The sequence below is a fragment of the Gopherus flavomarginatus genome, chromosome 3 (genome assembly GCF_025201925.1).
Source record: "Gopherus flavomarginatus isolate rGopFla2 chromosome 3, rGopFla2.mat.asm, whole genome shotgun sequence".
NCBI lineage: Eukaryota > Metazoa > Chordata > Testudines > Testudinidae > Gopherus > Gopherus flavomarginatus.
The window spans coordinates 197,380,131-197,396,177 of record NC_066619.1 but is presented as its reverse complement, the minus strand read 5'-3'; the positions used below and the strand labels follow the sequence as shown (position 1 = coordinate 197,396,177).

Here is a 16,047-nt window from a genome sequence, read left to right as displayed (position 1 = left end):
GATATATTTTTCTTGAACCTCCTACTTCCCAGCAGACAAAAGTAAGAGAACATGAAACAGAGCAAAAATTAACGTGGGCAAAAAACTTGTTAAAAGGGAACAGCAACTCCTGGTTATCTTGGGAAGTCTGACTGGGCCCTCATGGTACACTGGAGTGGAGACGGAGGTGTCTAGCTCAGCAACACTTCCCCAGAGTTCGAGCCACGTGAAGCACTGATATCAATGTGACAGTTGCAGGAAAAAAGTTACAAGGACAGATTGAGCACATCATCATCATCACCACCACCACCACCACCTATTTCCCAAGCTGTATTTTATACATACATCATATTTTCCAAGGTTTGGTTTCTGCTTTCCGGCTAGAATTTTCAAGGCAGTTGATTTTCCAATACCGTTGGTTCCAACCAATCCCAGTACTTCACCTGGACGAGGAATAGGCAACCTGTACATGAAGTAATATATTCAGTGTAATCCAAAATTCCCACCACAATTAAATGCAAAATACTAGGGCACTTATTTTTCTTTTTAAACTTGCTGAGTCATTCAACCCATTTCAGTGTCTCTACCTCAATATTGCTTGAAATTATATATATAAAAAAGCAAAAATTAAGGGAAAAACATTTAAAACTATTGTTAGACCATAACCAGACACTACTAATTCCAAGTTTATCTATCTCCATTTTCTTTCAAAGAGAATCACTTTGAAGTGACACACTTGTACTCCAACTTCTTTATAATGCTTGTTAACAGACAGAGTAAGAAAATATTTGGGGAGAGAAAGTTCTTGAGGTAAAGGCATAGGACTTGGAACACGGATCTAGGGTCTGCTACACATTTCTTGTGCGACTTGGAGCTAGTAACCCAACATTTTACCTATGTTTCACTATCTATAAAATTCAGGTGCTGTGAAGATCAATTAACTGATGTCTGCAAGAAGCTGACACATTAAAGCGAGGAATACCATAGACCTGTATAAACAAAATGCTCCAATTCTAGAGACTGCTTTGAGCGCTAGACCTGTTTTATTTATTATGTTTGTGTCATTTGTCCTGCCCTTCGATATGTCTCAAGAATTTAAATTACAGGTTTTTGATTCAGTTTATAACAGAAGTTCAAGGAGATTGTTGAACTAAGCCAAAAAAGTTATCGGAGATGAGTATTTGACAACAAAAAGATGATGTATATTAAAAAAATTCATCCTGTCACATCTCCAATAACATTGGAAATTAGGAGTCCAGAATATTATATACATTTTACATTAATTTAAAATTGGATAGGGTAAAATAAAGTTAGGTTGAGGAAAAATAAAAGGATACCTGTGAAGTTTGAAGGCATTGGCACAATATCTGTGTGTTGTTTCTTTCTCCAGGTTGCTAGGTAAGTTAACAATTGACAAGGCTCCAAAAGGACATTTCTATAATTTAAACAAATTTACTACTTACTAATGCACACTGTAACAATTCAATGCAGAACAAGTTACTCTGTATGGAAATTCTTCTATGTTTAGTACTTCACGCCAAGCACGTCCTTTACAATTGTGAGTGCCACACTTCTTACCTTTAAGTAGGTCAGTACTAAATATTTATACATAAAGTAACTCCTCACTTAACATTGTAGTTATCTTCCTGAAAAAATGTGACTAAGCAAAACCAAGTGTTAAGTGAATCCAATTTCCCCATAAGAATTAATTTAAATGAGGGGTTTAGGTTCCAAGGAATTTTTTTTTCACTAGACAAAAAAAGACATATTTTATATTTATTTTACAGGTCATATACACGCACATACAGTATAAGATTTAAACTATTTAATATTGGTACACAGTGATGATTTTGAAGCTTGGTTGAGGTGGAGGAGTCAGAGGGTGGAATATTTCCCAGGGAATGCCTTACTGCTAAATGATGAACTAGCAATTGGCTGAGCTCATAGTCTACAAGGCAGCAGGAATGGAGGGAGGGGAGACAGCATCACAGAAACAGAGAGACACATTGTGTGTGTGTGTGTGTGTGTTTGTGTGTGATTTCCCCTTTAAGTGCACGGCCTTGTTAATTAGCAAGCTTCGTGTGTCCCCTCTGCTCTACAGAAGATGGGGTAAGCAGGGTGAAGGAGCAGGCGGGAGGGGGACATCCTGACATTAGTCCCCTCTTCCTCCCCTCCACCCCGCACAGCAAGCAGGAGTCTTGGGGAGCAGCTCCAAGGCAGAAGGCAGGAGCAGCACATGGTAGTGAGGGGAGGGGCAGCTGCTGCACAGGGAACTTAGGGGACTGGGGAGCTGATAGGGGGGCTGCCGGTCCACCCTAGTTCCAAGCCCCCACCAGCTAGTTGCAACAGGCTGCTCTTCCTGCAAGCGGTGGACAAAGCAGGCAGCTGCCAAATGACGTTAGAAGGGAGCATTGCACAACTTTAAATGAGCATGTTCCCTAATTGATCAGCAACGTAACACCAAAACAATGTTAACCAGGATGACTTTAAGTGAGAAGTTACTGTTATTCTTAAATGTATTGATTTGCTAATATGTTTTTAAAAAATCCCTCGAAATGCTAACAGATTTACTAAGATTTTTTAACCACAGAAACTACCGAGAGAAGTGATCAATGTTCTGGTCGTTGCTAAACTAAGCTCTCTTTTAGATAAACATTGATGGGGTCAAGTTACATCATTTTCTGCGCTTAACAGAGAAATAGACAACATTTTCAAGGTGACTCCTATGCTCACTTTTTCAAAGCTAAATATGGCAATTTAAATACTGACTCTATAATATAAATAGAATTGGAAAGATTAGGCTATTACTGGTAAATGTTTACACATCACTTTCACTGCACACATACAAACCAGTGGAAAAATATTTTCATTGATAATAATCAAAATATACAAATACACAAAGTAAGAAAAATGCTGCTTGAGAACTTAATTTGATATAAGATTAGTAGGTACATTTTGACATGGTGACAATTTCTGTTTTAAAGGTTATAAATCAACTTTTTGAATCTCAAATATCTACTGTCATTAAATAATTGTCTGACCCATAATTTTCCACAATTGTGAAAATTCAAATGAAAATACTTAAAAATAAATCAATAGCTGTCAAAACTAAATAAAAAAATAAAATTCTGTCAAGCCTAAATATAAAAAGGTGCATAGGAGATAAACTATTTGAAGTTATCACATATTTTCTCTCCAATTCTGAAGATACACTGTTTCTTATGAGAAGTATATACTTTAAGAAATTGAAATTATTGCATTTTCAAAAAGTTTATAATATATATAAAAATATCTTTTACCTTAATGCAAATACCGCAACCAATACAGAGTGTTTCAGAAATCCATGCTATTTTGCTCTGTGGTGTGACTTCTATGCATAGTTTTCCTGGTGAAAGAATGCATGTTAACAAGACACAATTCTGATGAATCAGGTTTATCATCAGCATGATCAGTAAATGCCACACAGTTGCCTGTAGTTGCCTTAAATTTCTCCAGCAAGAAAAGGATTCAAAAGAAACCCTGAAACTGAGTAGTAAATATTTCTTAGCATTATTGCTGTGCACAACTTGCAGACAGGTTTTAATCATATTTGACTTCAGCCAAGCTCCTTTTATATTACACAAATGTATTGACAGTATGATCCAGAAAGCTCTCACAGCGTTTTAACTAGTAAATTCTACTAAGGCAGACAGCAAACAAGTAGGCACATTATTTAATGTTTCTTGCTTTAAAATATGTTTCACTGCATTTCTTACCCATTCGAACCACCGGACAGCTCTTTTTGCACTCCTGACGGCATTTCTTTGGCTTACATTTGTCATGGTTGACAATAGCAATTCTTGTTAACTTGTCGGCCATATTGTGCAATTTAGGCTTATATACACACCAGTTAGAGATTCCAAGATGGAAGTGAACACTTCAGGGTCTAAAAAACAAACAAAACAGACAGACGACAGAACTGGATCATAATCATCACCAATAACGTGGCAAAGCTGTACCTAGTTGAAATTACTAACAGAAGTTCATGTACCCAAATAAAATGTGTATTGTTCTTACAGTCCATTGAACAAATTCAGAAAGACAATTAAATGTTGGCAGTTTTAATATGGTAATAATTGCAGAATGACTTTAGCACAAATGTTCAATTACTATTTTCCAACTACAAAATGAAGCCAACGTGACAACGGCAAATCATAGAAGATTAGTGTTGGAAGAGACCTCAGGGGGTCATCTAGTCCAACCCACTGTTCAAAGCAGGACCAACCCCAACTAAATCATCTCAGCCAGAGCTTTGTCAAGCTGGACCTTAAAAACCTCTAAGGATGGAGATTCCATCACTTTCCTATGTAACTCATTCCAGTACTTCACCACCCTCCTAGTGAAATAGTGTTTCCTAATATCCAACCTAGACCTCACCCACTGAAACTTTAGACCATTGCTTCTTGTTCTGTCATCTGCCACCGAGAACAGCCTAGTTACACCTCCTCTGAACCCACCTTCAGATAGTTGAAGTCTGCCTCACTCTTCCCTTCTGCTGATTAAATAGGCCCAGTTCCCCCAGCCTCTCCTCATAAGTCAATGCATACTCCCCTTTAATGCAACTCTAGTTACAAGAAAATTACGTCATATTATTACATCAGTATTAAGGCAGAAGGAAGGCATATTTATTGCTGACAGTAAATTTCAGTTCTATATGGTGATTCAGTCACAGATTTATGCCACCAGCTATGAGGTGTGTGTGTGGGTGTGTGTATTATAGACAGACACACACAGAGGCCAAACTGATTATTTGATTTTGAGAGTTTAAGTTCTATGAGAGTTATAGCAACTACACTGACATATTGTATTCCCCAGGCAATTGGTGCCCCTATAAGGGCTTAAAGATTTCAAGAAACCAAATAAAGGAAAACAACTGGAGGTTAACTGAATAATTTAAAAAAATATTTAAAAAATTTCTAAGATCTTGGATTAATGATTAAATACCCTTGAAGTTACAAATAAATGTATGTTAAGAGATGAAATAAAGACTGAAAGCCTAAGTGTAGAGTTCTTTTTTCCCTACAGTAGTAGTTAGCCTCACAAATAGCTAAAGCAGGGCAACAGGTGCAAACATATTGTATTAGGTGTTTACGAGGTCAATTAAGCAGAGGAAACAAAATGCTAAATTTAGGTCCTGACTGGTAATGGATTTTAAACATTTTATTTTAAAGAGTGTTTGTAATTTGTTGTCCAAATTATTCTGATAAGGTGATATTTAAAATAGCCATTGATCTTCTCTTTATAAAAAGCACTTTATTCCACCTTTACAGACCTCCCTTATTCACTTCAATCTAAAACAGACTAAGGTTGAGTTATGAAGTCACCAGCATTTCACAAGATGTTACGGTTTGGAGAGAGACTGAATAGTCTAATGACAAGGCTTAGGTATCCTCGCAGCTGTATACCACCTCTTGAAGCCTGCGGTCACGACTGCTTGCTGGGGCTCAATGGCATGAATACAACTCTTCTAGGTGGTGATCAGTGCTTGAGAAAGGGTTTAACCTTGGTTACTCATGAATGACTCATCACCTTAAATGATTTAAGGGAAGTATAATATTGGGCCTACATTGTGAGATAGCCTCTCTTCTGGCAACTGAAGTACAAAGCATGTTAAGTTACAGTTTAACATTGCTGGGTACTAAGGGTTAGGGCGATGCAGAGAAGTTACCAATTCAAAGCAAGTGTGGCGTAGTATCCAGCATGCAATACTTATGTTCCAAGATAAAACTCTGACATAAATTTGACTTTATGAACAGAGAAGTTGTAATGTACTAATATCAGGAGGTCTTGAAATATTCAAACTTCCAACAATCTAAACAGTTCCCTCACTGATGGAAGAATTCCACTAGTTCACATTAAAGAAATAAAGTCTTTCCTATTGTATATATGAAATGTTTTTTTGAAGATTTGCTACACTTTCTCATCTAACCTATGCTAAGTATAGGGAGTACTCAAACAACATCCTTCAGAAGTTTACAGATTGCTTACTGCCTCTGACAGCTATATGCAGAAGAGAAAAGGAAAAAAATCTCATCTACTGAAACATGGAAGAATAACAGGTGTGTGATGCATATCTAATTCATAAGCAAGCAGTGAAGGGACAGGGTCTTGTGTGCATCATTCATGAAGAATGTTACATGCAATATTTTAAGTTTGTGCCCCATACACTGAAGGTGGGGAAGGGACTAACCTTCAGCCTTTAACTGGTGGAAAAAGGGCAGAAATAAGCTTAGTGCTGGAAGTGTGAACTGAGTATTTCAGCCCCCAACTAAAGCCTCTCCAGCACATCATCGAAGATCTACAACCTATCCTGAAGGATGATCCCTCACTCTCACAGATCTGGGAGACAGGCCAGTCCTCGCTTGCAGACAGCCCCACAACCTGAAGCAAATATTCACCAGCAACGACACAACACAGGAACCTATCCTTGCAACAAAGCCCGTTGCCAACTCTGTCCACATATCTATTCAAGTGACACCATCATAGGACCTAATCACATCAGCCACACCATCAGGGGCTCATTCACCTGCACATCTACCAATGTGATATATGCCATCATGTGCCAGCAATGTCCTTCTACGATGTACATTGGCCAAACCGGACAGTCTCTATGCAAAAGACTAAATGGACACAAATCAGATGTTAAGAATTATAACACTAAAAAAAACATCAGTTGGAGAACACTTCAACCTCCCTGGTCACTCAATTACAGACCTAAAAGTCGCAAATCTCCAATGAAAAAACTTCAAAAACAGACCCCAACGAGAAACTGCAGAATTGGAATTAATTTGCAAACTGGACACCATTAAATTAGGCTTGAATAAAGACTGGGAGTGGATGGGTCATTACACAAACTAAAAACTATTTCCCCATCTAATTTTTACTGTTCTACTGTTACTCACACCTTCTTGTCAACTGTTGGAAATGGACCATCCTGATTATCACATTTTTTTCCTCTTGCTGATAATAGCCCACCTTAATTGATTAGTCTTGTTAGAGTTGGTATGGCAACACCCGTTTTTTCATGTTCTCTGTGTTTGTATATATCTATCTATCTTCCATCTGTATTTTCCACTGCATGCATCTGATGAAGTGAGCTGTAGCTCACAAAAACTTATGCCTAAATAAATGTGTTAGTCTGTAAGGTGCCACAAGTACTCCTCGTTCTTTTTGCTGATACAGAAAACACAGCTACCACTCTGGAACCTGAGTATTTCTAGACTTCCTGATGTTTCCGTTTTTTTAATAAAACATACTATTTCTCAATTTCCAAATGTATTTAACCATAGCATTTTTTTTAAAATCATGTTTAATAGGTATTTACAGCTGCTACCTATGAGGGAAGTCCGAGGGAATTTTCTACTTTTAAAAAAACCCAGACAATTCTGAGGGTTTATTTCTTTCTCTTCCTAATATAATTTTAAAATAATTTTCTTGAATAAGCTGTTAGAAATTTTTGAAGGAAAATCTTGCATATTTACATATAATAGAGGTGTTAAAGTCATTTAAAAATAATCAGTGGATTTATAGATTAAGGCCCCAAGCTTGCAATTGGATCTATCCAGGCAACTCCCTTGTGTCAGCATGGAACCCACTCCCCATGAGTCCAGTTACAGGACGAGGGTAGAAGGTGTCCAGCCTGAGGAGCCCAATACACAATAATGAATGCCTGGCCTAGAGAACATAAGAGAGACTCCTCAGAAGCTTAGTATCTGTGGCGCTTAAACACTCAGCTGTGTAGAAGCTCTCATTATCTCACATCTGTAGATTTGAAGTCTCAGTCAAGGACCCTCTGGCCTTTTTATAATGAAAAACTAAAGAAAAATGAATCATTAAGTCATCTAAAATATACTAAGGAGTATTAGTCCTCACTGGAGACAAAATTAATGGGTGTGTGGAGTTTCCAGACCTTGCCATTTTTTAAAATGACTTTCCTCCTAAGACATGCAAAAAGATTTTTCTGAAAGTATGTGTGTTCTGGATCCATGAATATATCCTTAATATTACATTTCTCCCAATAAAGTCCTTTGTAAATAGTGGGGTCAATGACTGCCATTTTTTTTTCTTAAGCTTAGTAGCTAAAGGGCTTTTCCCACCAGATAAGTACACCTCTACTCTGATATAACGCTGTCCTTAGGAGCCCTCCCCCAAAATCTTACTGCTTTATAGGTGAAACCACATTATATCAAACTTGATTTGATCCGCTGGAGTGCGCATCCCTGCCCTCCTGGAGCGCTGCTTTACCATGTTATATCCGAATTTGTGTTATATGGGGGTAGAGGTGTAATATAAAAAATTCACAAATCACTAGCTGGCATTTTTACTTATAGTGTAGACTATTTTGCAATGAGAACTGTGTTGCTGCAGGAGTCTGCTGGCTTGGTATTCATTGCAGGACCCGATTCAAAACCCATTGAAATAAGTAAGATTCCTCTTGATGATGAGTTTTGAATTAGTCCCTTAGTGTTCCTAAAGTAGGCACTACTTTATTGACAAGTCTGTGGAGTTCACTCGCATTACCCATGCCTTTGCATTGAATTGGTAAATAAGTTTTATAATGTTATGGAAAAAAAAAATCTAAAGATTTGATTAACTTTATACTTTCTTCCTGTCGATTTTTCCCCCCAGTAAATGATTTTTGGGGGAAGGTTTAAGTGTCAACATCAAATCTGATCTCTACTATAACAGTACCAAACAAACTTATTTACCAATTCACATACTGTCTGTAGGGACCTCAGAGAGAAAAGTGTTTCCACTGTGCATCATAATGGATATGCCAGTGTTTATTCAGGTCCCCTATAGACTTAATCAATCAATCCCGGGTAGAGAAAAAACAATGACATTGTGTGCTCCCTTCGTTGACTCACAGTAGCATTCCCCATTCCTCCCAGTCATGAGGACATCAGCCATGAGGACTGAGCAGAGACACATTCAACTTTTACTTGTGATTCACAGCTCTGGGCACTCCAAGTAACATCTTTAGACAACAAACTGAGCCAAGATAATGTTTATATATAGTTACTAAATACACTTATTTTGGTTGGATTTAACTGGAAAGTCCTACACATTTTGAGAAAGGTCGTTTGGGCTTAAGGCTGAAATTTTGGAACTCAAGCCTACTCAACAGCATAATGTGTTACATGAAAATGTTGTTAAGTATAAATAAATACTGTGGAAACAATCAACATTTAGAAGCATCTAATTTATAGTCAATATTGCTTCTTTCAATTTGTTTAGGTGGCTCAGAAAAGTACTCTACCAATTCAATTTTTACTAACCACAGAATAATTAAATTATTTGGATTAGTAAATTCCATTTGAAAGGCAACCTCAAGAATGTTTACCAGAAGATTACGATGACGAGAGGTGAATCAAACTAAACCGCTAAAGAGAAAATGACTATGGCTGACAAAGTATTTAAGATCTTGGCAAACCATATTCATTTCAAGTCAAAATTGTCTAACATGATTTCTAAAGCACGGGTCTAAACAGTATAAAGCACACAAAATGCTGGCAGTAACAAAGTGCATATCTAGGCATATTTGAGCAACTCTCATAAGGCTCTTGATTCCAACTCCTTCTTGAATCTTTGACCAAACAAAAAATAATTTTCTTTTCAAAAATATAAGCAAAACACTTTATCCTGCAAGAATGTATGGAAGAAAACAATAACTCCATCATTATACTGTAATACTTAAAAAGCAAAACCAACATAATTTACTAGAATTTGGATCATGCATAATTTTTACATGTGCTGGATCTATAGAAGAGAAAATTACTATGAAAGACTTAATACAATCAACTGCAAAGAGGAAAAGAGGTGCAACAGCATGCTGAATTACTATGTAAAGTGCAATTTACTATAAATATGTAGAGGAATATGCAACTGTTAGTTAAGACAGAAAATTGAATGAAGATAGGACAATACAATTATATTAAAAAGTAAACAGATCTGTATTCAGAACTCAGCATGTATTAAAAACATTTACTTTGCAAAAAGCAGATGAAGTGTTCAACAAATCACATTTTAAAAGCACTAACTGGTAAAAAAAAGACTAAGAATAAGTAGTATTTACTTTTAGAAAACAATTTTCAAGAAACATGTCTCAATTATAAAACTAATGAACCAAACCTGATAACCCCACATATACTGATAAGACCATCAAGAAATTTTTAAAATTAGACTGACAAAAATAATTTATAAAATAGTTAAATACATATAGAACCAGTTGTCAATATGTGAACAAATATTATATTTACAAAAGCCAGAAGTATCGGTATGTGCTAGAAGTCCAAAAGTGTAATAGAGGAATACATATCAAGGGCTGGTCTATGCACAGTTTTTGTACTGCGCTTAAACTATATATTGGTTTCTAAATCATTATTTTAGTTAAAGCAATACAAAAAACTGTGTTTAGACAAGCCCAAAGTTCTGTTTCTTAGGCCCTGTCTACACTGGCAAGTTTCTGCGCAGTAAAGCAGCTTTCTGTGCTGTAACTCCTGACATGTACACACTGCCAAGCCACTTAGTGGCAGAAACCGTGCAGTTGTAGCACTTAAAAAAAAAACACTCCAACAAGAGGTGTAGAGCTTTCTGCACCAGGGCTACTGCACTGCAGTGCCAGTGTAAACACTGTGGTCGATTACAGCGCTGTGATTGGCTGCCAGGAGGTGTCCCACAATGCCTGTTCTCACCTCTCTGGTCACTGGTTTAAACTCTACTGCCCTGTTCTCAGGTGACCAACTGTCATCCCCACCCCATAAATGCCCTTGGAATTTTGAAAGTCTCATTCCTGTTTGCTCAGTGATACATGCAGTGGTCTCAGTGCATCTTTCCAGGTAACCATGCCTGCTCCACGCACCAGGTGATCCGCCACTTGGAGCAATGCTGAGCTGCTGGACCTCATCAGTATTTGGGTAGAGGAGGCTGTCCAGTCCCAGCTGCGCTCCAGCCATAGGAATTATACCTATGGAGAGATTTCACGATGCATGACAGAAAGAGGCCATGACTGGGACACATTGCAGCGTAGGGTCAAAGTGAAGGAGCTGCAGAATGCCTACCACAAAGTGCAGGACGCAAACCGCTGTTCTGGTGCTGCACCCACTAGATGCTGGTTCTACAAAAAGCTGGACACGATACTCAGTGGCGACCCCTCCTCCACTACAAAGACCACTGTGGATACTTCGGTGGCTCATGTGCCAGTTGAGAGTGGACCGAGCCACGAGGAGGAAATCTTGGACAAGGATGTGGATGGAGACGGGTTCCCAGAGGCAGAGGATGACTCAGATCAGAGATGCTTGCAGCCAGGAGCTCTTTTCTACCCTGGAGGAGGCTAGCCAGTTACAGCTGTCAGAGATTGGCGAAGTGCAGACAGAAGAGGAGGCCCCTGGTACGTAGGTCTGATTTTGGGACTCACTGAAGAAAGTTGTTGGGGGCAGGAGGGTTGCAGAAAGTAGGCTTGTCTCCCACCGCATGCCTAATCTGAGCGGCGCAACAGGCTCTTGATTGACTCTCTCACTTAATGAGAATCTCCCTCAGAGATCTATACAAAACTCTCATGGAGATACTGGGCAATCCACTGCCCCAAGAACTGTTCTTTCTTGCCCCATTAATGGTAACTTTTCCGCACCACTGTGCCATTGGGGTGGGAGAGAGGGGGAAGAACCATTGCTGCACACAGGTGAGCCGCACAGGGGCCAGGGCAGAAGCTGAATTTTTGGAGAAAACCCTCCCCTTGATTCCCTACTCACTCTCAGCAGCGAGATATCTTCCATAACGATTGCATCCTGTGGAAAGTGTGGGGACAGCAATGATTATCAGCCCCCACCCCCTACAGTGCTGGCTCTCCCCAAGAGCCACATGCCCAGTCTGGAAAGAATGATTTATCTTGCCCCTGAGGCTACTCACCATTTTGGCACTTGTTGCTTGCCTGGGGTCAGTCAGTTAGTGACAGGTATGTGAGTACTGGCTGTGTTTTAAATTACTAAAACAGTTTTCTCTGTGTTGCAAACAACACTGCTTCTGTAAAACGTGGTGTTTAAACTTCACAGAGATAACCTTGGGAGCCCAGCCTCTCTCTTTGTTACTGCCGGCTGAACGGCTGCACAGATTTAGAAAGTGGCAAAGAAGAACTAAGAAGGATTTTCTGCATGATGTTATGATGCACTCCGCTGCTGAGAAACAGGAATTGAAGGAGTGGCAGGACAGCGAGAAGACAGACCGAAAGGAGAACGTGGGCATGCCAGAATGCAGCCATGGAGCGGCTCTTAAAGGTTATGGAGTGCAAAGCAAACACACTGCAGGCGATACTAACTCTTCAAACCAAACAGCTCTGCGCCCACCCTCCCCTGCAGCCGCTGTCACAAAACTCTTTCCCATGCACCCCCCAGACACCGCCAAGACTCTTATCAACCTCCTGGCTCCACTGCATTCCACTCCTCCCCCCTCAAAGTCCAGCACTGCAGACTCCCACTAACCACTGCACTCAACACCCATCCCTATGCAGTTTGGCCCTGCTGAAGTACAGTACTTGCTGCACTGTACACTATCCTGAGACCCCTCCTCCTCGGACCTTCCCTTCCCCATCCCTCTCGCTGTTGCTGATTTTTTTTTGTTTTACTCTTTCCTTCAGTTGTTGTCTTTTAATACAAGAATTGTGTTGGTTTGAAAGCCATTTTTATTCTATTAATTGAAAGCAAAAAGAGCACTGCAAAGCAACATACAATTATGTTAAACCCACATATTGCATCATGTGCACCAATCATCTCCTGGCATTACAAGCACTGCACTGCTGAGCATAGCAACAAATATTCGTGGCTGTCAGCTTCAAACTGCTGCCTCAAGGCATCCCTGATCCTTATGCCCCCTCTAATAGACCTGGTCTCTGGCCGTTCAAACTCAGCCTCAATGCGCTGAGCCTCTGTGATCCATCCCTGAGTGAAGCTTTCACCCTTCCCTTCACAAATATTATAGGGCATACAGTACATGGCTATAAGCATAGGAATATTGTCCTGGCCAGGTCCAGCTTCCCAGAGGTAGCACCAGCGGGCTTTTAAATGGCCAAAAGCACATTCAACAGTCATTCTGCACTTGGTCAGCCTGCTGTTGAACTGCTCCTTGCTGATGTCAAGTTGACTTGTGTATGGCTTCATAAACCACAGCATTAACTGGTAGGTGGGGTCTCCCAGGATCACAATGGGCATTTCGATTTCCCCTACGGCAGTGGTTCTCAAACTTTTGTACTGGTGACCCCTTTCACATAGCAAGCCTCTGAGGGCAACCCCCTTAACACTTTTTATATATTTAACACCATTATAAATCCTAGAGGCAAAGCAGGGTTTGGGGTGGAGGCTGACAGCTCATGACTCCCCATATAATAACCTCGTGACCGTCTGAGGAGTCCCGATCCCCATTTTGAGAACCCCTGTCCTACGGTGATCTTTTAGTCCGGAAAGAAAGTCCCTGCTTGCAGCTTCCTGAAGAGGCCAGTGTTCTGAAAGATGCATGTGTCATGCACCTTTCTGGACCAGCCTGCGTTAATGTCTGTGAAATACCCACTGTTATTCACAAGTGCCTGGAGAACCATTGAGAAATACCCCTTGCGATTAATGTACTCTGTGGCTAGGTGGTCTAGTGCCAGAATTGGAATGTGTGACACATCTATCGCCTCTCCGCAGTTAGGGAAACCCATTTGTACAATGCCATCTACAATGTCACACACGTTGCCCAGAGTCACGGTCTTTCGGAGCAGGATGCCATTAATGGCCCTGCATACTTCTGTCAACACGAGTCCAGTAGTAAACTTTCCCACCCCGAACTGATTAGCGACCGATCAGTAGCTGTCTGGAGTAGCTAGCTTCCACAGTGCAATCATCATGCACTTCTCCAACGGCAGGGCAGCTCTCGTTCTCATGTTCTTGCACTGCAGGCAGGGGAGAGCTCATTACACAGTCTTATGAATGTGGCTTTCCTCATCCCAAAGTATTGCAGCCACTTATCATCCCAGACGTGCATAACAACGTGATCCCACCACGCCTCAGTGCTTGTTTCCCAAACTCAAAAGTGGCATTCCACTGTGGTCAGCACCTCTGTGAATACCAGAAGAAATCTCAAGCGACAGCTACTATGCATGGCGAGATCAATGTCAAACTCCTCTTGCTTTTGTAGTTTAAGGAATAACGCCACTGCCACTCATAAGGTTTAGTGAGAGCGAGAAGCATACTGGTCAACAGTGTGGGATCCATTCCTTCAGCCTAAAGAGGCAGAGCGCGCAGTACACAAACCATTGAAATACAGTGGCAAAGGGGGACGGGAGCACAGGGATTGCTGGGATGCAAAGCAATGCATCATGGGGCATTGCAACAGGACCCAGGATGCCCTGCAACCCCCTTCGCTTTTCCACAAGTCTTAGTGGCAGAAGAGAAAAAGGTGTTGTGTGGGATAACTGCCCAGAGTACACCGCTCCGAATACTGCTGCAAATGCCACAAGTGTGAACACGCTATTGCTCAGGCAGCTGACAGTATCAACACACAAAAGTTGTTTCCCTTCAGCGCTGTATTTTCCGGCACTATAACTCTGCCAGGGTAGACGTGCCCTAAATTTAATCTCAACAGACTGCTCATGAGGCACATTCTGCATATGGAAGCAAAGAACTCCAGGCTAACGGTTAATAACTTTCTGATTACTAGAAAGTAGCATCACATTGTCAAATAACACATTGAAATAGAAACATGGATGGACATGTTTAATAGTGTTGAACAATAGGAATTGTGACTCATTCATACAGCAACAAAATATACGATGTAAGAAGCCTCATCCTCAAATATTTCCTTAGAATGGGAAAGGAGATGTATATATACAGTGATATCAGCTAGCATGGGAAAGTTATAGATACATTTGGGGAGAAAAGAGACACATTTTAACTCCTTGGGACTAAGAGTTTGAATTAAAAGAGCGATGAATGTAATGTGTAGTTGTCTGGGAAGTCTTTTGATTATGACATCAGGGGACTAAATATGCTGAAGATGCATAAGACAGCACTTTTAAAAGGTCCTGGAGCAAAGCCTTTCCCTACTGTTGGTAAGAATCTTTCTGTTCTCTTACTTACTCAGGGTACTGGACCATGCTTGGCAGATCTCCATCTTTCATAACAATCTCTGGCTATAAGGTATTTTATAAATTTGAAGTCCTCACCTTTTACTACTGCCAGGTCTTGTCTTCACTGGGGAAAAGGGTGTGTTCTTACCTTGTATTAGACACAACATACGATTTTAGTGGGAAAAAAGGGAGTTGTAGTATTAACATGTAGAGGTAAACACTAATCTCCCCACTAACATTAACACTGAAAACTACAAATGCCTTTTCTTTCCTTGGATTTTATGCTACGTTCTTACTTTCTGTTAGTTAATACATCTTTCTTCCTTGAGTGTATGCACCCATAGGGGGGATTTCTCTCCCTTTTCCTCATTTTAGAGATTCCTGGCTTTGACAGGAAACATAACATATGATAGTTTCTCCTTTAAGATGGAGTTCCTGCAGAATCAACCTTTATTGCCGATTTCAACAACAGCAGTATGAAACTGACATAGCTGTCAATTTCATCCTGCTGCTGGTGCATGGCAAAGCTATGATGAGCCAAGTCTGTGGGCAGATAGCATAGTATCAGTTCACATCAAAAAGTTATCTTCACAACCACAAGTTCTAGAATTTAAAATAAAATAAAAATACACATTCTGCAAAAATTGATAGTTCTGCAGGTAAACACCATCCCAGCAAGGCAAGCTTCCTACTAGACATTTAGCTAGGGCTCTAAAAATTTACTTGTAAAATATAGACACAACCTCCCCTAAATAGAGAGGTTTGGCACAAACTATACAACATGCGGGAAAAGACAAATCAGTTCCCTATGTGAATATTGCCCTTATGACAGCCCGGCAACACTAAAAATAATCCTTTGCACTTCACTGCGGTTCATTTACCATCCAAGTAAACTTTACAAACATCAACTTATTCTCACCACAATGCCCTGA

General features: G+C 40.1%; 2 protein-coding genes across 7 annotated transcripts in view; one reads left to right on the top strand and one right to left on the bottom strand.

Annotated features, from left to right (window-relative positions):
- ABCE1 (ATP binding cassette subfamily E member 1) overlaps positions 1-16,047 on the bottom strand; it is a 37,359-nt gene that overhangs the window by 20,418 nt on the left and 894 nt on the right. For 4 of the 6 annotated variants that reach the window (XM_050946466.1, XM_050946467.1, XM_050946462.1 and 1 more), the window contains exons 2-5: positions 3,735-3,904; positions 3,279-3,364; positions 1,317-1,414; positions 325-442 (exon numbers count right to left, since the gene is read on the bottom strand). In XM_050946466.1, the coding sequence (XP_050802423.1) occupies positions 325-442; positions 1,317-1,414; positions 3,279-3,364; positions 3,735-3,837 (405 nt within the window). In that variant the 5' untranslated portion in view covers positions 3,838-3,904. Of the gene's footprint in view, positions 1-324; positions 443-1,316; positions 1,415-3,278; positions 3,365-3,734; positions 3,905-15,211; positions 15,264-16,047 lie in introns of all 6 variants that reach the window. The other 2 variants (XM_050946463.1, XM_050946464.1) reach the window with 1 other exon arrangement.
- On the top strand, positions 10,137-12,723 carry LOC127047825 (uncharacterized). Its single transcript, XM_050946660.1, has 2 exons — positions 10,137-11,407; positions 12,069-12,723. The coding sequence occupies exons 1-2, from the start codon at positions 11,071-11,073 to the stop codon at positions 12,491-12,493; spliced, it is 762 nt and encodes a 253-aa protein (XP_050802617.1). The 5' UTR covers positions 10,137-11,070; the 3' UTR covers positions 12,494-12,723.

Coding starts and splice junctions, on each gene's coding strand:
- LOC127047825 (XM_050946660.1), top strand. CDS start 11,071: ATGCCTACCACAAAGTGCAGGACGCAAACCGCTGTTCTGGTGCTGCAC. Junction 11,408..12,068: donor GACAGAAGAGGAGGCCCCTG/GTACGTAGGTCT, acceptor TAAACTTCACAG/AGATAACCTTGGGAGCCCAG.